The sequence below is a fragment of the Pediculus humanus genome, genomic scaffold (genome assembly GCF_000006295.1).
Source record: "Pediculus humanus corporis 1103172107458 genomic scaffold, whole genome shotgun sequence".
Taxonomy (NCBI): Eukaryota; Metazoa; Arthropoda; class Insecta; order Psocodea; family Pediculidae; genus Pediculus; species Pediculus humanus.
The window spans coordinates 50,162-69,320 of record NW_002987078.1 but is presented as its reverse complement, the minus strand read 5'-3'; the positions used below and the strand labels follow the sequence as shown (position 1 = coordinate 69,320).

General features: G+C 27.4%; 1 protein-coding gene across 1 annotated transcript in view; it reads right to left on the bottom strand.

The window, feature by feature from the left end:
- Positions 1 to 9,122: 9,122 nt before the first annotated feature.
- Positions 9,123 to 19,159, bottom strand: part of Phum_PHUM109730 (Vascular cell adhesion protein 1 precursor, putative) — a gene marked incomplete at its 5' end in the record, with an annotated part of 12,941 nt that continues 2,904 nt past the window's right edge. Inside the window, 9 exons of the mRNA XM_002424069.1 lie at positions 9,123 to 9,329; positions 10,737 to 10,994; positions 11,106 to 11,369; positions 11,443 to 11,638; positions 11,721 to 11,887; positions 11,966 to 12,232; positions 12,306 to 12,471; positions 12,548 to 12,696; positions 14,320 to 14,498. Coding sequence (XP_002424114.1) covers positions 9,124 to 9,329; positions 10,737 to 10,994; positions 11,106 to 11,369; positions 11,443 to 11,638; positions 11,721 to 11,887; positions 11,966 to 12,232; positions 12,306 to 12,471; positions 12,548 to 12,696; positions 14,320 to 14,498 — 1,852 coding nt within the window. The 3' untranslated portion in view covers position 9,123. The remainder of the gene's footprint in view (positions 9,330 to 10,736; positions 10,995 to 11,105; positions 11,370 to 11,442; positions 11,639 to 11,720; positions 11,888 to 11,965; positions 12,233 to 12,305; positions 12,472 to 12,547; positions 12,697 to 14,319; positions 14,499 to 19,159) is intronic.

Genomic DNA, 19,159 nt, shown 5'->3' with positions numbered 1-19,159 from the left:
AGTTTTTAAAAAAACAAAAACAAACAAACAAACAAATAATAATAATAATAAAACACTGGAAAAGTGAGAGAAAAAAAAAATTTTCCCACGTTTTCAGTTAATTTTTTTTTTTTGGTTTTTACACATAAAAAAAAAGAACGAAAAAAAAAAAAAATTAATTAATTAATTCGTTCTTCTGCCACTTCAATTTATAACGGTACGGTAAATAAAAATAACGATCGGTAACGAAAAATAAAAATTCTTTTAGTATAAATAACAAAAAAAAAAATTTTCTTTTTTTTTGTATTATTATTATTATCGAAAAGTAAAACGTTCCAGTGAGCGAACGTGTAACGACTGAACGTTTTTAAACGTTCTTCTTTTTAAAAAAAAAAATTTTGTTATACGTTTGTAGGAATGCGCAATAGAGTTTCAACTCTAAAGAGTAAACAAATTGTCAAAAATTTTAAGTAATAATATGAAAAATTTTTCATTAAAACGTTTTTTTTTTTAAACTTGTAATATTATTATTATTATTATTATTATTATTTTTATTATTAAAATTTTTTTTGTTTTGTTTTATAGACTATAAAAATTATATGAAGAGTAATAATGATTGATAATAATAATAATAATAATTATAAAGGGTAATGGCGATTTTACGTTGATGATATTAAATTAAAAAAAGTTTCATCAAATAATGCCTCTTTCTCGTCGTCGTCGTCGTTTTCGTTTGTTTGTCTTTATATTAGTAAAATTTTATAATTAACCGTTTGTTTTAGTCGTTTGTTGTTGTTTGTTATTCGTATAATAAATTTTACACATGAATTGTAATGCAGTTTCCTTTTCATTCGATTAAATTTATTTTAGTTTAATCATAATAATAATAACTATAATTTTTTTGTTTGAAATGACGTGGCAGTATACAAATAGACGTGTACTATTTAAATTTTAGCATAATAAAATTTTTTGCATTCACTCACACACATATCAAGAGATAAAAAAAAAAAAAAAGAAAAAAAAGACACGTTTCTGAATGTTGAGTTAATCAAAGTGTCACCAAAGTTATTTAATAAATGATTCTATTTTATTACCTCCTATGAAAAAACACATTAAAATGAAATGAATGAAAAATAATAATGACGCGCGCGTAAAAAAAAAATTTTTTTTTTTTCCATTATTATTTTCATTATTATTTTTTTAAAAAACTTATTTCGTACGGCAGTCGGGGAGGGGGAGGAGGGGAGCAGGAAGAGGAGAAAGAGGAGGAGGAGAAGGAAGAGGAGAAGGAGGAGGAGGAGAAGGAAGAGGAAAAGGAGAAGGAGGAGGAGAAGGAGAAGAAGGAGGAGAAGGAAAAGGGGGCCGTCGCGAATGAATTTCGAACGGAAGGTTTTTATGAAAATTAAGAAGAAAATGAGAAGAACAAGAGGAGGAGGTTAATGGGAGGTACACGGGAGGAATGTGGGAGGGAACAACGAGTAAAATGGGTGTGAAGTGGGTGGGGAATGGATGGTACGTGGGAGGAATGTGAGAGGAGATTATAAAATAAAGAAGGTGTATTTTTTTTTTTTTTTTATTATTGTTACAACAACTCAATCGCATTATTACGCGTAAATTATTCCGGAATGAAAAAAGGACTTGAAACGTTAATCAGCATTGTCATAAATTTTATTTCATCGGAAAATAAATCATGTGTAATGATTATTTCCTCAATAATTTAAACATAGTCATCATTTGCAAAAAAAAGGAAGGATTTTAATCATGGGAATCATTTACAAATTTTCCGAGAAAATAAGATAAATCAAAAACGGAAATAATTTATTCACTTATGAAGGTTTTAAAAAATAATAATAATAATGATCGAAATTTAAAAACAAAAGTTATTATTATTTCAAATTTTTTTTTTATTTATATATATTTATATATTATTTTTATCAAACATGTTAAATATACAAAAAGACATACACGTGTAAAATACACGTACACACACATTGCTTTTCGACACAATATGAAAATAATTTTATTTTATTTTATTTTATTTTTAATTTAATTTAACTTTTTTTTAAATTTAATTTTATTTATTTTCATACTGAAATTGATGAGTTTAAAATTTATTTAAAATAAATAAATAAAAAATAAATAATAAATAAATAAAAATAAAAGAAAGATTGACTGACGTAAAAAAAAGAAAAAAAATGAGCAGAAGTTTACCGAGTATTTATATTATTATTATTGTAGTTATTACGATCGAATTTTTTCAATGATATAATTTTATAGTAATTACTACAATGGTATATTTGTTTTCATTAATTTAAAAAACAATACATTAAAATATCTTCTGCTAATTTTTTTTTTAATATTTATTTATCAAACAAAAAAAAACTTTCCTCATCGTTTGGTCCATAGTTCGAATCGACTGCAGAAAAATTAATTAATTAAAATTTATAGTTTTCTTATAGTGTTGATTTTAAAAACAAAAAAAACTAAATAAATTAAATAAAAATTGTCACAAATACTATTAATAATAATAATAATAAATAAAAAAAGTAAAAAAAATATATATATTGAAAACAAAACAAATAATAATTATAAAAGTAAAACACAAAAAGGAAGAAAATAAAAATGAATTCTTATAGAGTTACAAAAAAAAAAAATTAATCACGCTATAAAATTCTTTTTTTTTATTTAATTATATTAATTAATAATTAAGGGAGATTTCTTTTTAAAAAGAATAAAATATGATTTGTTTTATAGTGGTCTATAATGATTATTTTTTTATAGCTCTATAAAACGCCAAAAAAATCGACAAGAAAAAAAGAAAAGAACATTCTATAAAAAAATTATGCGACAAATGAAGAGTTATTAAAAAAAAAAAATTTCATTCATACAAAAATTTATAGTGACTATAAATTCGATTAGGTTATTAAATTATTTATTTATTTATTTATTTTTATTCTATTGATCAATCAGATTTAATTAATAATATTTTATATAAAAAAATTAAGCGACAAAAAAAAAGAAAAGAAAATAAAAAATTATAGTAAAATATAGCAAAATAATTAAAAAAAATAAAAATTAAGAAAAAACGGCACGATTATAAATATAATAATAATAATTATTATTATTATTATTATTACGAAAAGAGAGGGGGGTTATTTTGTCTGATAGTGTAAATGCTTTATTATTATTATTATTATTATTACCGGTAAATAAATAAGTAATAAAATATTTTCTATTAAAATCGAATTTAACATTTCGCGGGGTTTAAATGTTTTTTTTTTTTTTACATGCAGGGTTGCCAATTTTTTTTTTATTTTTTATTTAAAAGAAAAAATAATAATAATAATGGCATATATTTTTTTTTCTTTCTATTATTATTATTATTATTATTATTATTATTAGTATTATTTTTTTTACAAAAGCGGAGATTCTTCTCTCGATTCCGGTAAAGGAGTTGAAGTTCTTGGATGTGGAATTCCTAAACCTCTTCCACCTCCTGATTTTTTAGCATCGATAGCTGCTATAGAAGCAGCTTTATAGTTAATGGGTCCGTATGATCTATAATCAACATCTGCGTAGTCTAAATCAGAAAATAATGGACGAAACGGCTGTAATAGAAAAAAAATTTAAAATTATTTATTACTTTTTTTCTTTTACTTTGTGACGTATTCGAGTAATAAATTGTTGTTATGATTTTAGTTTTGTAATGTTTCTACTTGTTTTATTATTATTATTATTATTTTTTCGTAACGAAAAAATTTAAATTTTCCTAACAAAAAAAAATGATGGATCGAATCGTGATATAAGAGAAAATGATCGAATGATGAAAACAAAAATTTTTTTTTTCCCCCTCAGAGACTTTTTTTTTCCTATTTCTCGAACTTTCTAAAAGGTTATTCGAGTTTTTTTTTTTTTTTTTCTAGGATTTTACACATTCATTAATTATTACTATCATAAATTGAAAAATGGAAGGAGGGGTGGGGGTGAAAAAAAACAAAAAACAAAAAACAAAATAAAAGTTTTCATAATTCCGTATATACGCCATATTGTTTTTATTTTACATCAGAGGAAAAAAAACACATATGACGTCATAATAACGGGGAGAAGGGGGGTTTATTTAAAAACATACTAGATGCCAACGAAAATAATAATAATAAACAGACAGACAGACACGAATATACAGAATAAAAAAAAAAAATAATAAATCGAGTTGAAAAGGAATCAAATATACGTACTGTTGTAAAAAAATGTTTGCTCCTAGTAAATGTATGTAACGCTCGGTTTGGGCCTCTTTGAATCCTGTCAAAAAGACACAATAAAAAATATAAATTTTTTTTTTTTAAAACGGCAGCGCCATACGAAATGATAATGATAATAATAATAATTATGTTGAATCCTTTTCTCTCGATTTAAATTTTTTTTTTTTTTTTTACGTTTAATTTTTGTATTAGTACACGCAAAAAAAGAAAAACAACAACGTGTTACACGTGTTTTGTGTGAGTGATATAAAAAAGAAGAAGAAAAAATTTATAGTCATACAAACCTCATACGTCAATTTCTTGACCGACGTCATGAAATTTAAGGGGAGGAACATATTCAGAATTCCTTTGAGAATCGCTTACCAGATTTCTCGTATTCCGAACGTTTCTCGCCCTTTCATCGGCGATAGCAGCCGCATGTGCTAATTCAGTATAATCAATTTTATTTTTGTTAACGTAAGCATCACTACTTAGGGGTGAAATATCGTCACTTCCGAGAGGTGTAGTAGTAGCAGGATCACTTTCACCGTTTCCGTAACCGGTGGGTAATCGAGATAATTCACTATTTGGCGTTATATCACTACCAAGTGGAGCGTAATGAGGAAGAAGCATCGGATCGCTTGCCATGGGCGTGTAAAACGATTGTATGGGAAGTGTCGTGGGAGTGATAAAAGTTCGAGGATCGTTTAAACCTCTTCCACTTCTTTCTAACGAGTTCGTTTGATGACGTCGATTTTCGATTTTCGATGCTCCGTTTATCGGTATCGGACGACATATTTCGTGGTCACCCGGTATCGTTATGTAAGAGGATTTCGAACAATCTCTCAATAAACTTTCTTCACCGGATGATATATTTTTAAAATGTCGGCTGTCCGATATCGGCATTTCGGTATCGCCCGATGACGAATCCGTCGTCGTCGCCGTCACGTTGATTCTCCTTTCTCCGGACGAATCGCTGTTGGATTGCCTGTTGTAATTTTCACCGCCTGCTGTGAGTAATTCTTTAAATCTCATCACTTGGAGAGGTGTCGAGTCTTTTAAACGTTCTTTCGCTTTCTCTTTATAATTAATATCTTTATTGTTTTTAACATCAGACTTTATTCTTTTGTTACATTCATCACTATCGTTATTTTCTTTGTTACAATTTATTTGTTTATTAACGTCACGTAAAGAATTAAAAAATAATTGATTTTGTCTCAACGACCCGTTCACATTGTAACCCGGCGGATAATTTGAATTATTTTTTTTAGAGTTTCTCATTGAATTCGTTTCATATTTATTACGTTTTCCAGAATGACGTAATCTACTCTGGTTTTGAAGGAGATTATACGTGGCTTGATGATGAGAATTTTTTTTGTTGTTGAGCGGTAGGAGATGCTGTTGCGATGATGTTAGTTTGTAATGTCGAGCTTCTAACGGTCTCTGCAAAAGCAATAACACACGTGCAATTGTTTTAGTTAATTATTATTATTATTATTATTAGTGCCTTGAGAAATGCGGTTAGTGGGTGTTGGGAGTGGCATTTGTTTGCTAACAGTCTAACGGTTAAAAAGTTAGTTTTATTAATTAATTAATTAATTAATTAGTAGAAATTTTAAAAATTTTGTTGTTTATGTATCGAATAAATCGATATTTATTAGTTTGTTGTTGTTGTTAAAGAAAAGAAAAAGTTTCGGTAAAGGAAGGAAAATAATCGAGTTAGTAAGGTTAACGAAGTGGTTATTATTTCAAAAGATCAAAAGCATTTTTGCGTTGTGTTGCCTTTAAGGATTTCCGGTTTTAATAAATGTCCTGGAAGAATTTTTTGATCCTTTTCCCATCAAAAAAAAAAAAAAAAAAAAACTCACCTCGTCGTTAGGCGGCGAATCTTGTGAATTATTTGGCGATATGGGAATGGGAACATTTTGATACGTATGCTTAACATTAAACGAATCTTTCGGAGTACCGGAAAAAATTGTTTTTCTAGGTGCCGGAACGGGTGCTGGAGAATCGGAAAGTCTTTCGATTCCAGAAATTAAACTTTCATTATCATCATTATTATTATTAAAAAAATTATCGGATTTATTAAAAAATTTTTTTTCATCGTTCGTCGTTTTACTCTTAAATTTACCGTTGAAAAATTTCGGTTTATATTTTCTGTCCGGTATTTTGGGAGTCGTCGTCGTCGTCGTTTCATCGTTTTTTTCCCCCGAATTCATTTTATTATTATCATTATTATTATCATCATCATCATCATCATCGTTAGAATTCGAAACGGCGAGGAGATCGGTTTTAGAATTTTGAAATTTTTCCGGGGGTGTAACTTTTTCATCGAAATTTTTCAACGGCGCTACTACATTCGATTCCGTTTTATTAACGGGTTCTTTATTGACGTCATCATTGTGACGAAATCTTTTATAAACTCTCAAAGAATTAAATGTCAATTCGGGTTTTTCATTCGTCGTCGTGGAAGAATCTCTAAACGTATTCGATTTAATAATTTTTCTTCTTCCCTCGTATTGTTTATCGTTAAGTGATGACGTCAAATCACGATCAGGTACGGAAATTTTCGATTTTTCATTTTCTAAATTTTTTTTAAATTTTAACTCAAATGAAAATTCGTTCTATAAAAAAAAAAATAAACAAAACAAAAAAAAACATGCAAAAATAAAATTAATAAAAATAAATTAATGAAAAAAAAAAAAAAACAAAACGAATAAAAATTAAATTTTTAAATAAAAAAAAATAAAAACAATTTTTAAAAGATGAGTTAGTGCCACGACAACTTACTTTCGTCGGAGGATTTTGCATTCCGTGAAAAGGTAAATTTTCATAAAAAGCTCTGTCGTCTAAACCATCGCAATGAGATCCTGTAGGATCAAGGCCTAATTTTTCAGCGGAAGTCACTTTCTTTTCACCTGTGCGAACAAAATAAAAAAATTTTTTTATCAACGTCTTCAATTTGATAAGGTCGAATTGTAGCGGTGGTGGTTGTAGTGGGGGGAGGAGTTTGTAGTTTCGTTCGATAAATCATTCGTAAAACATGAAAACAAACAACAATTACGTACCATCTCCTGGTTTTTTTCTTTTTCTCGATGCTATCACACCATTTCCTTTTAAGTCTTCTGCTCTTTTGAATGTAACAACTACAGAAATTACACAGAGAGAAATTGTTGAAATTCATCATGCAACATTTAAAAAATCATCGTATTTATTTTCATTAAAATGCAAAAATAATTATAATATTGATTATTATCATTGTTATTAATAAATATCTCATAGGATATGTTTGTTGTTTGTTAATTATTGTTGTTGTTACCTCCAGACTTGCCGTGATAAAACCCATTCGGCAAAGAATCCGTTTTTTCTTGCGAAAACATTTTTTTTATACGTAGCACGCGAGTTTTTTGATTCGTATCATCGGGTAAAGTAACCGAGCCAAGACTAATTGTTGTCCTCCTTCTTCTTCCTTTTTGTAAATTCCATATTTTTTTATCACACCGGGATTTATTAGAACCGGACGTGACGTTTGTCAAACCGGAAGGATTTGATGTTTTTTGTAGATTCGTCAAACTCGTAGCCAATCCTTGATTAAATCGAGCTCCGTTTGCGTGTACCAAAACTCCGGGTTTGAGTGGCCATTTAGGAGTCACGTTACTGTTAGTCAATATCGTCTGCTGCTGAACAATGACCGGAGAAGTTGGATTTTCATTTGGACTATTTATATATACAAAAAAGGAATCAAAATATTTTTGAAACGAAACAAACAAAAAAAAAGGAAAGAAAAATGGAGGAATTCAACATGCAATTTCCTGTTTGATGTGAAAATGAGAAAAGTCTTCTCGTGTTCATTTAGAAAAATTCTTTTTTTTTTTGTTGGATTCGTACAAGTGTGTTTCCAAGAAGAATAACAATCCACAGAAACATCCGATAATCCGTTTGTTTTATATTTTATGTTGTTAAAAAAAAAAAGAAACAAAGAATTAAACCTCTAACTTAAAGAAGAATGAAATAAAATTCTTGTGTTAGTTCCACAGCATATACCCCTCAACCACATAGTAATAATAATAATAATTAAAATCCTTTTAAATTACCCGAAACGTAGCAATAATAATAACAACAACAATAACAATAACAACAACAGAGAGGAAAAACTTACTTTTCTCTTTCTTCCGGTTCTACAGTTTTAGAATCTATAAAAATGAAAGCACAAAACAACATATCAATTAATAAAAAACAATCCGCAACAAAAATGCAATTTCAAAAAACAAAAAAACATAACAAGCAAATAAATTTTATAAACAAAACAAAAAACCGGAAACAACAACAATCAGCGCTTAAAACAACACGATAACATTTTATAAAAACAAAAATTTAAATTTTTTTGTTTTTTTTCGCTTCATATTAAAAAAAAAACAAAATTAAAATTTTATTATAACTTTAAAATATAAAAAAACTATTATTATTATTATTTTATGTTATTATAGCGCTGATTTAAATTTAAAAAAAAAAAAAATCAAGTTCGTGAAATGAAAATCGATCGATCGAAACATAAAAGCATAAACATAAAACATGCGAAATGTGAATTTTTCATTATAAAAAAACGTTACATTAATTTTCGTACCGGAAACGGAAAGAAAACAATAAAATTTATTATTATTATTATTCGTTTAAAAAAAATTTTTTAAGAAAACTTACCCGTAATAATAATAATTATTATTTCGTGTAATATACATTTTAAAAAAAAATTCGTTTTCGTTTTTTTTCAAATTCTTTTGTTTTCTTTTGTTTTCTATTTAAAATTCTATTTTGATAAAAGATAATGATAATAAAAAATAAAAATAAATAAAAAAATCGATAAATAATTTGTTGCAGACGAAACGAATAAAAAAAAAAAATACGTGCGTTAAAAGTTTTTTAATTGAAAATATTTCAATGCCGATGAATCACATTTCATTGATGGATACTCACATTTATCTTCTGCTCTTTTCTTTCGACATACAATAATAATGATAACGCAAACGACTAGGAACATTATTATGGCACCAACAATCACGGCAATAACGATGAGTAAATTATCATTATCGAACATCGGCCACCAGGCTGCTTTTCCTATATTTAAAAAAAAAAAAAACAAAAAACAAAAATTTATCAATTCGAATAAATCGAAATCATATACGTCATCAACTTTATTTTGATGACGTATGTAATTAGGTTTTTTTTATAAAGAAAATATGGCTCCCACCCGCCAAAAACAAAAATTCCCGCGAAATTTTAATTTAATAAAATTTATTCAAAAAAAAAAAAAAAATGGCGCCGTAAATTTATTTTTTAAATGATTTTACGATACGTTCATCATAAATTAAAGATTTTTATCAATACGCTAATAATAATAATAATAATATTCCGTGATATTTATTATCGTAAATAATTTAATTTTAATTTTTTTTTTTTTTTAAAAAACCCGACCACCGCCATTTTTTATTACCATTATAAAAAAAAAAAATTTTTTTTTCAACAACGAAAAAGAATCGTTTTAAAATATACGTGCAAGTAAAAAAATTTTTAAACGTTTATTTATTTACCTTTTGTAATAATAATACTAATAATAATAATAATAATAATAATTGTGTAAGATGTTTTTTTTTTGTGAGGGGAGGGAAAAAATGGCAAAGTATTTATTTAAAACTTAGAACCATGCAAACAATAAATTAACGATATTTATATATATACATATGTCAATCGAATTACCCTCTCCGACCTCCCTCCCCCCTCTTCTACCCTCCTACTACTCCTTCACCCCTTCCCCGATACCACTTACGTAATAAATTACTAAAAAAAAAAATTACTACTCGAAGACATGCCTTTAGCCAAAAAAAAATTTAAATCTATAATTCATTGACTCACTCACTACTACTCGCGATTTTCTACAATAAATAAATTATTAATTAATAATTTATTTATTTTAAATAATAAATACCTAATTAATAATAAATAGAGAAATAAAATCGATCACTTCGATTAATTTATTATTTCGATAACTCGATTTGTTTGTTCAAAAAAAAAATTTTTTCTCTGCATCAAAGGAGTCATCAAATGCATTTATGTGATAAAATAATAATAAAAATCATGCACGATATGTAAAACATATGATTTGTGTTTGTGTTTGCGTTTGTTTGTTTGTTTGTGATAAACAAAAAAATAATAATAATCGAACTCAATATACATTAACAGAAGAAGAAAAAAAAAAAAAGAAAAGTTACCTGTTGCCAAAAATTTGCTACTTTTTTCCTGAAAGGCTAAAAGCACATCTAATATTATTTATTTTAAAAATATTTTAAATAACGTTTTAATAATAATAATAATAATAATGATAATAATGATAATGATAATATATGACAAATATTGAGAAAAAATAATTATTAAAACGTTTTGTTTTTTTTTCGAAGTCCTGAGTATTATATCATCGTCGACAAAAGAAAATTGAAAAAAAAAGTAATAATAATAAAACGTTTATACCTGTGACGTCACGTTCGCATGGTATCGACATTCCGACGCTGTTGTTGGCATAACAAAGATAAGTCCTGAAATTTTCTATTCTGGATTCGAGAGTTAAAAAACTTTGCAATCCTTTGTCTTCTATCGGATCTTCGACGGTTTCGTTTTCGTTTTTTATTTTCCACATGAAATTAACAGTCGTCGGATTTGCGTGAGCCGTACAAACGAGAACCGATTTTCCATTTTGTTCTGTTTGTGTTATCGCACATTCAGGTTTAACTAAAGAAAAAAAAAAATTTTTTTTTGTCATTTCGTCATCGATCCGACGTCATAAATCCAATAAAAAAAATGGGAAGAAAATTTAATTTTTAGATAAAAAAAAAAAATTACATAAAACGTTGACGAAAGTATTTCCGGTTATGTTTCCGTGACGATTGTAAGCTTCGCAAACGTAATTTCCACCATCTTTTCTCGGGACTAAATATCTTAACATCAACATGTTTCCTTTGGCTATCGTTTCCGTTTCACCTTCTTTTCTCCACAAATAAGATGCTTCCGGATAAGCTTTTGCCTGACACGTTACTTTTCCTTCCATTTCTTGTCCCTCCACTACCGATATTACTTTACTCGATAGGGTTATGTTTTCCGGTGGATCTGGAAAGAAAAGAAGAAAATTTTTTTAAAATTAAATTTTATAAAAAAAAAACTTTATAATAACGATTTTTACATTCGACTCCGAAAAAAGTCGTGCTTCTAACTCCTCCACCGACAGTGTTACCAGTACTTTGACACGTGTAATTAGCATTATCGTACAATCTATCCAGTTGACCACCCGGCCATGCGTTCATATTCCATAAAAGTGTCGATTGAATCGAATTAAAATCGTTTGTGCTCGGATCAGATGGAACCATTGTATTTTTTACCTTTGGAAAAAAAAAACAAAAGAATTTCGACGTGGAACCAATTAAAAAATACAATCTAAAATCACGATTGAATAAGTTTTACTGAGTAAAGTGTGGATGATCCGGCTGTTTTTTCAATGGGTCTTCCATTTTTCAACCATGCCACTGTACACAAGGGCGAACATTCAACTCTGCACGATATATTTATGTGCTGTGCGCTCATGAGTGCTCCATAATATGGTGGCAAACGTTCAATAAAAGCCGGAGGAGCTAAAAAAAAAACAAAAAAACAAAAAAAATTAATGATGACAAAAAAGAAAGTGGAAAGAGTTCGACAAAAATACTCACCCAGTACTTCGATAGAAACGGAAGAACTTTGTCCTTCTCCACCTAAATTATAAGCCGAACATGTGAAATTAGCTTCAGTCTCCAGAGTAACTGGATCAATGGTCCAATTAAAAGAAGTCACGTCTTGGATAAGGTGACTACCTCTCACCCAACGATATGTGTCCGTCGGAGGTCGTCCCAAATCCTCCACTAGGCACTTTAAATTAACAGATTTTGCTTTTATAACTCTTTGAGGTTCGTAAACCAAAGTCGCCGGTCCAGGAGGATCTTTAAAAAAAAAAAAAATCCACATTTAGTATTGATTTGAGTGGCATCTTTCGTTAAAAAAATGTAAACTAACAATAAACAATAAGTTCTCCATCATCCGAAAGAGGTCCCCAACCGGCACTGTTCATTCCTTCGCACGAATAATTTCCATGTAAATCCCGAGTGACCTGTTCCAAAAGTAAATGACTTGGGTCGATGTCGCATAATGTGTCATTGTTCGAATTACATTCTGGCAATTCCTAAGCAACCATAACAAAAGTATTTAAAAATCGAATAACGATCATCGATTACCATAACGCTCCCATAATTATTTACCCTTAACAAAGTTCCATTAAGGTACCATCTAACAGCTTGAAGTACGTCCGGATTACCAGAAGAAACTTCGCAAACTAACAAAACGTTAATTTTATCTAATTCATTGATGGGCGAAGGCGGATCAATGACGACTTTCACGGACGGTTTATCTGTAAAACAAACAAACAAAAAAAAAGGTTGCATTTATATATATAAAACCGATAAGAGAAAATTACCTCGTTATCAGTGGTAATAAAAAAAAAAAAAGTTTCAGGTACGAATAATTAATTTTACGGTTGAAACTATTATTATTATTATTATTATCTTTAGTAAATTAAAAAAAAAAAATTTACATTTTTATTGTTTTTAATATAACAACAACAAAAATGGGGAGAAAAAACAAAAACAACAGCGAGACGAGAAAGAGAAAAGGACAGAAAATATATATATATAACAGGAAAATTTATTTTAAAAAAGTGATAAAATTCAATTTCGTTCCGCCATTTTGTTTTTCTTTTTTCCAGACGAAACAAAAAATAATAATAATAATTAAACGTGATAATATAAATATTTAATATAGAAAATAAAAATTTCACCGCGTAAAAAAAAAAAAAAAAACGAGTTTTTCGTTTTTTAAACGCGAGCGTGTGGGTGTGTGCGTGGGTGGGTGAGTGTTTTCTTCAACCATCAATCAAACAGACAAATATTAAGTTTAAAACGTTTTCTTATTACATTCGATAACGAATTCTTTGCCGACATAAATATTTCTTTCGAAAATATTTAACCCCGAAACACTTGACCTCAGTTTTCTAATAAAAAAGAAGAAGAAGAAGAAATCTAACAAAATTTTAATGGTTTCCATTTTTATCCCGAAAAAAAAATATATATATCCAGAAAATAAATGTGTATGGAAAACAATTTTTATTATTAAAAAATCCTTTTTTTTTCCAGAATTTTTACCATCACCTCCCTCTCTCCCCCGAAGCTCCAGTCCCCGTCCCTGCCCCTAGCCCGCCGCCTTCCCTAAGGAATTTTTCCTTTTCTTCGGAGCAAAAAAAAAGAAAATGGCGCCTTTTAAAAAAAAAATTTTCATAATGTTTAATTAAATTATTATTATTATTATTATTTCTTTTTATTTTTTTCCATGAGATTTTAAAAAGTTTTTTTTTTTTTTTTTGAAAAATTGAAATCGGGTCACGCCCCCGCCCCTGTCTTCCCCGCCTTTGTCCCCCGTTCCCTCCCCGTTCGAAGTTCGACATAATTCAAAAGCCACCTTTTCAAAAAACAATAAAAAGAAATTGCTACCTTTTTTTCTTTCTTTCTTTCATCCATCCATATTATTCTTCGTTCGTTTTTCTTTCGTTCTTTTCTTTAAAAAAAAGTGAGGAGGAGGAGGAGGAGAAAAAAAAAAGAAAGAAAGAAAAAAAGAAAAAAACCAAAAGTAAAAAAAATTTTATTGAAAAGTTTAGCGAAACCATATTTCAATTTTATTTTCTGGATTTTGACGGTTGAAAAAGGAAAAAAAAAAGAAAGAGAAAAAGGAAAGAAAAAAAAGGAAAGAAAAAAAGGAATGAAAAAAAAAAAAAGTTGAATGGGAAGTTGGAAACAAATATTGTTCTGGAAAAAGTATCTTAAAGTGGAACAATTCCAACCTCAACAAAACTTTCAAATCATTATTAATTATTTTCTTATTTCCCCCTCCCTCTCCCTCCCTTTTCCCTCTCTCCCGCTTCCCACCACCCCTTCGACTCCCACTGCGTAATCCCTCACGTGACTGAAAAAAAATTACTTACGTAATATATTAACGTAAATTGAATTCGTCGATTCGGATGATCCGACGTCATTTTCGCAAACGCACGTATAAACTCCTTGATCGTCTCTCATCGAATCTCTAATTGTCAGATTTGGTTGTTCGATTGTTCCATTTTCATATCTTTCCGTATCCGTATCAATTTCCACACCATCTCTAAGCCTTTAATAATAATAATAATAAACAATTAAAACGATGACGATAATAATAACAATAATAATAACAATTAAATTAATTTTTATTCGAGTTTCACTAATAGAAAAACTTTTTGAGCGCGAGTGTGTGCGTGTGCATCGAGGGGTGTGGGGAGTTGGAGGATGTGTTAAAAAATAAAAAAAAAATTTTTTTAGTATCTTTAACTTTATCCCCTCGTCGTAAAAAAATAAAAAAAAATAATAATAAAAAAACACGAAAGGTTCGAATTCTTTTTTTTCCAACACGCAAAAGTGATTTTTTTTTTTTAATATTAAAAATTTGTCATCAAATTTATTTTTTTTTTTTTTTTTATAACGCGTGCGTAATAATCTATTTATATCGAAACGCGTGAGTTAATACTGATAATAATAATAATAATACATATCGAAATATTATTATTATTACGTTAAAACTTTTTACCGCCACGTCGTTTTACATACGACACACCACCGAAAGTTTCCTTCCATTAAATTCGAAAAAAAATTTTCACGCGTGTAAATTTTCAGTTTCAAAAAACAAAATTATACTATTATATTATTATTATTATTATTTTGTAATATAAAACTCTAATAAAAAAAAAATAAATTTAAATTATACGTTTTGTTGATTAATTTTAAAAACGAAAAAAAAAAAACCTCGATAATAAATATACCCTTTTATATTATTATTATTATTATTATATTTAGGAGGTTGTGTTCTTTTTTTAATGTAACATATATTATAATAGTATAACCTTTTCCAATTATAAATTTTTATTTATTAGATTATAATTAACGTAAAAAAAGGAAAAACAATAACAGGAAGGTACCGAACAAAAATTCTTCGACGGTAAAAAATTTATTCGAATAAAAAAAAAAGAAAAAAAAATTTTTTTTTAATTAAGATTAATAAACTTTAATGAAAAATAAAAGAGAGAAAGAGAGAGGAAGAGGAAGAGAAAGAGGAAGGCAGGAAGAGAAGAATGAAGAGAGAGAGAGAGGAAGGAAAAAGAGTAAAAAACGTGGACAAGCGTAAGCGTAATAAATAATAAAAAAAAAAAAAAAATTCAAGAGAGGTGAGCGAGAGGAAGAGAGGGGGGAAATGGGGGAGGAAGGAGGAGGAGGGCATCATATTCTTCTCAGATAAATAATAGACAACCGAGGAAGTTTGTATTTGTGCTCCTGGAGAAAATTTAATATTCAAAGGTGTTGTGCATTGTTTTAAAAGTAAAATTAATTGTATTTCAACGGAACCCAAATGTTGCTGGAGAACGCATTAATGCTTTACGGTTTACCACGTTAAAAATCATTTCTTCCTATAAAGATTACACCCGAAAATTATGTTTTTGAATTATTTCCCAAATGCGTACACGCACGCACGCATTCAATTTCTTTTTTTTTTATAACCGCACGTGTGTGCGAGCGTCCGACATTTTGTTTATAAAATACTCGAAACTAAAAATTTTTATCTAATCGATTACAATTTTCTTAATTTTTTTTTTCTTATCATCTTACAGATTATCAGTTACACGTTCCAGAAGGTTATTTAAAAATTCCAAAATTTTTTTTCATTTTCTCCAGTCATTATTCTTTTCCATGAACACTTTTGTGTTTAAAATAGCGAAAAAATTAAAATTCAGAAACTTACAATAATATTATTTATTATTTATTAAACCGTAAAAAAAAATCTCTTTTCTTATTATTAAAAATAATAATAATAACGGTATAAATAATTAATAATTGTTAATAAAAATAATAATAATAATAATTGTTATTCACTGAGAAAATATTATTAAGTTAAAAGAGTTTTAAATTAAATGAATTATTAAAAAAAGAGTTCTACCGGAAGTTGTCTCATTTAAAATAAAAAATCAAGAAGAAAAGTCGGTCGCGGAAAATTTAAAACAAAAAAAAAAATAATAAAAGAAAAATAAAAAAAAAAAAGAAAAGAAAAAAGAAAAGGACGGAAAGAAAAGTAAATAATAATAAAAATAATAAAAGTCGTAAAAAATTTACGAAAAAAAAAAAAACGTTAAACGAATTTTTAATTGAAGGTGGTACACTAATAATAATAATAATAATAATAATAATAGGTAATTAATGTCTCGAACGAATTAAAATTAATATTATTATTATTATTATCATTATTATTATTCATTTATATATTAATAATGACGTGAAAAAAAAAGAAAATTTTTTTCACGAACTCGTTATATCGAAACTCGAGCTTAATAAATTTTTATTGGGCATGAGAGGGGGAGGGGACAGGGGGTACGGGGCAGGAGGAGGGGCATGAAGAATGAAGGCAAGAGGTAGGAGGAGGAGGGGAAAGAGAGGGGGGTGGTTTAACGGTAGGAAACGGTGGGTTTTTTTTTTGTTGTGATTTCCATAATTGTTTTGTAATTTAAATTATCCTTCGGGTCGAACGAACGAGACAAAGAAAAAAGTAAAAACCGTTCGCGAACGCGATAAATAATATTATTTATTTAAATAAAAAAAAAACAAACAGTTATAAATTTTCTTTTGTTTAACAAAAAAGAAAAAAAAAATTATAAATAATTTGTGTCCGTACGACTTGAATGAAGGTATAATGACGTCATGAAAGAAAACAATAAAAATAAATAAATAATAAGAGTCGTCGTTGTTCGTCGTCGTCGTCGTTAGCATTAAAAGGAAAGAAAGTAATAATAAAGATAAGAAGAATGAAAATTTTCCTTTTTGAGAGAGACAAGGGGATAGGGGAGAGGGGAGGGGATGAAATGAAAAAAAGGAAAATTTTCAAACTAACAAAAGTAAGTTTTATTATTATTTTTATTATTATTAATATTATGGCATTAATATTGAAAAGTTTTGATTTCTTATCGAATATTTCGAGTTTCGATACCTTTTTTACCTGTTTCCTTTTACCTTTTCCTTTTTCCCGCCTTTTTTTTTAAAATAAATTTTATATCTTTATCGAAAATAAATCGACAAAATAAATAAATTAATTAAAAAAAAAATTAATTAAGAAAATATTTTTATTTTTTTTTTAAATGTCGCATTTTTAAACCTTTTTCTTTTTTTGCGACAATTTCCCTCGATTTAAGAAAGAGAGAGAGAGAGAGAAAGAGATAGAAAAAAAGGGAAATATGTCGCAAAAGCATTTTTTCCTTTTCTTGTAATTTTTTTTTCCTTTTTTTTTTTTTGTTCTTTTCTACAGTTTATTCTACCACGCAACATCATTTCACTTTAATCAATCTCATCCAGTGGAAATTCTTTAACAAAAAAAAAAGACTGGAAAAAAATTTCCAGTCATTTTTTTTCCAGTCTTTATCTTATTCGGTAATTTTTTTTTTCTTTTTTTTTTTTTATCCTTTTTCCGTAATGAAAATCTGTCGCTATCGAATTTCTTATTGCAAAGATTAGCCAAAGCTCTTTTCTAAATTTAAAAAAAAAAAAATTGTCTGGAACTGGCAGTAAACCTTTTTCAGGATTTTTGGATGAAAACTTTTTTTTTAAAACTTAAAATTGCGATTAAAGTTTTTGGCAAAAAAAAAAAATTCGGTTTTTTTTATTTATTTATTTTTATAAAGGAGGCCTAAAAAACAAAAAAAAAACTACGAATTGTTTCTTTTTTATATAAACTTTACTCCTCCTCTCTTTCTTCATATTAAAATAATAATAATAATAATAATAATAATAATAATAATATGGCGGACGAAATACTTTACAAAAAAAAAAAAAAAACTTGAATACATACAAGAACGACGACGACGACTCAGGGTTTTGCAATTTAAAACTCGAATTTCAAAAAAAAATTTTTTTTTTTGCCTTATTTTCCTTCTACTTCTCCAGCTTCGTTTTTCTTTCTCTCTCTCTCTTTTTTTTTTTACCTCCAGGCAAAAATATATTTTTTTCTTTTTTTTATCGTTTTCCTGGAGTCCACAAAAAAAAAATCGATTTCTACGTTATGCGTCGTTTGCCGACCATTATTATTATTATTATTATTATTATTATTATTATCATTATTGTCGTCGTCGATTCGATTGGTCGAACGAGAAATTATTAAAAACGTTACCGTCACCACTACCGATTAAACTAATTAAATTCGTTATTTAAAAAAAGAAAACGAAAGCAATTAACGGAATCATATAAATTTATTTTTATTTTTTTCTTTTTTCTGATTGGTCAATCGTTCGGTCTCTTTCTCTTTAAAAAAATTATTTTTGATTTGTTTTCATTTTTTTTGTAACGTGGATTTCACGTGCGGGAAAATTTTTTTTTTTTTTTATTTCTTTACGAAATAACGATCGATCGCGATCGATAATTAATAAATTTAAATTATTAAATATTCTTTATTTACCTTTTAATTTTTTACTTTTAATAACTTATTAACGTTTTGATTAATAATAATAATAATAATAATAATAATAATAATAATAATAATAATAATAATAATAAACTTCATTATTAAATAAAATTTGAAAAATTATTAATAATAACGATATTAAATTAAATTTAAGTAAAAATCAAAAACAAACGTTTCGTTTGTGTATATTGAAAAATTTGATTTTTATCAAAATGATAATGATGATGATGGTAATAATAATAATAAAACGGGTAAAATAATTTTTACGACGATAAATAAAATAATTAAAAAGTAAGAAAAAT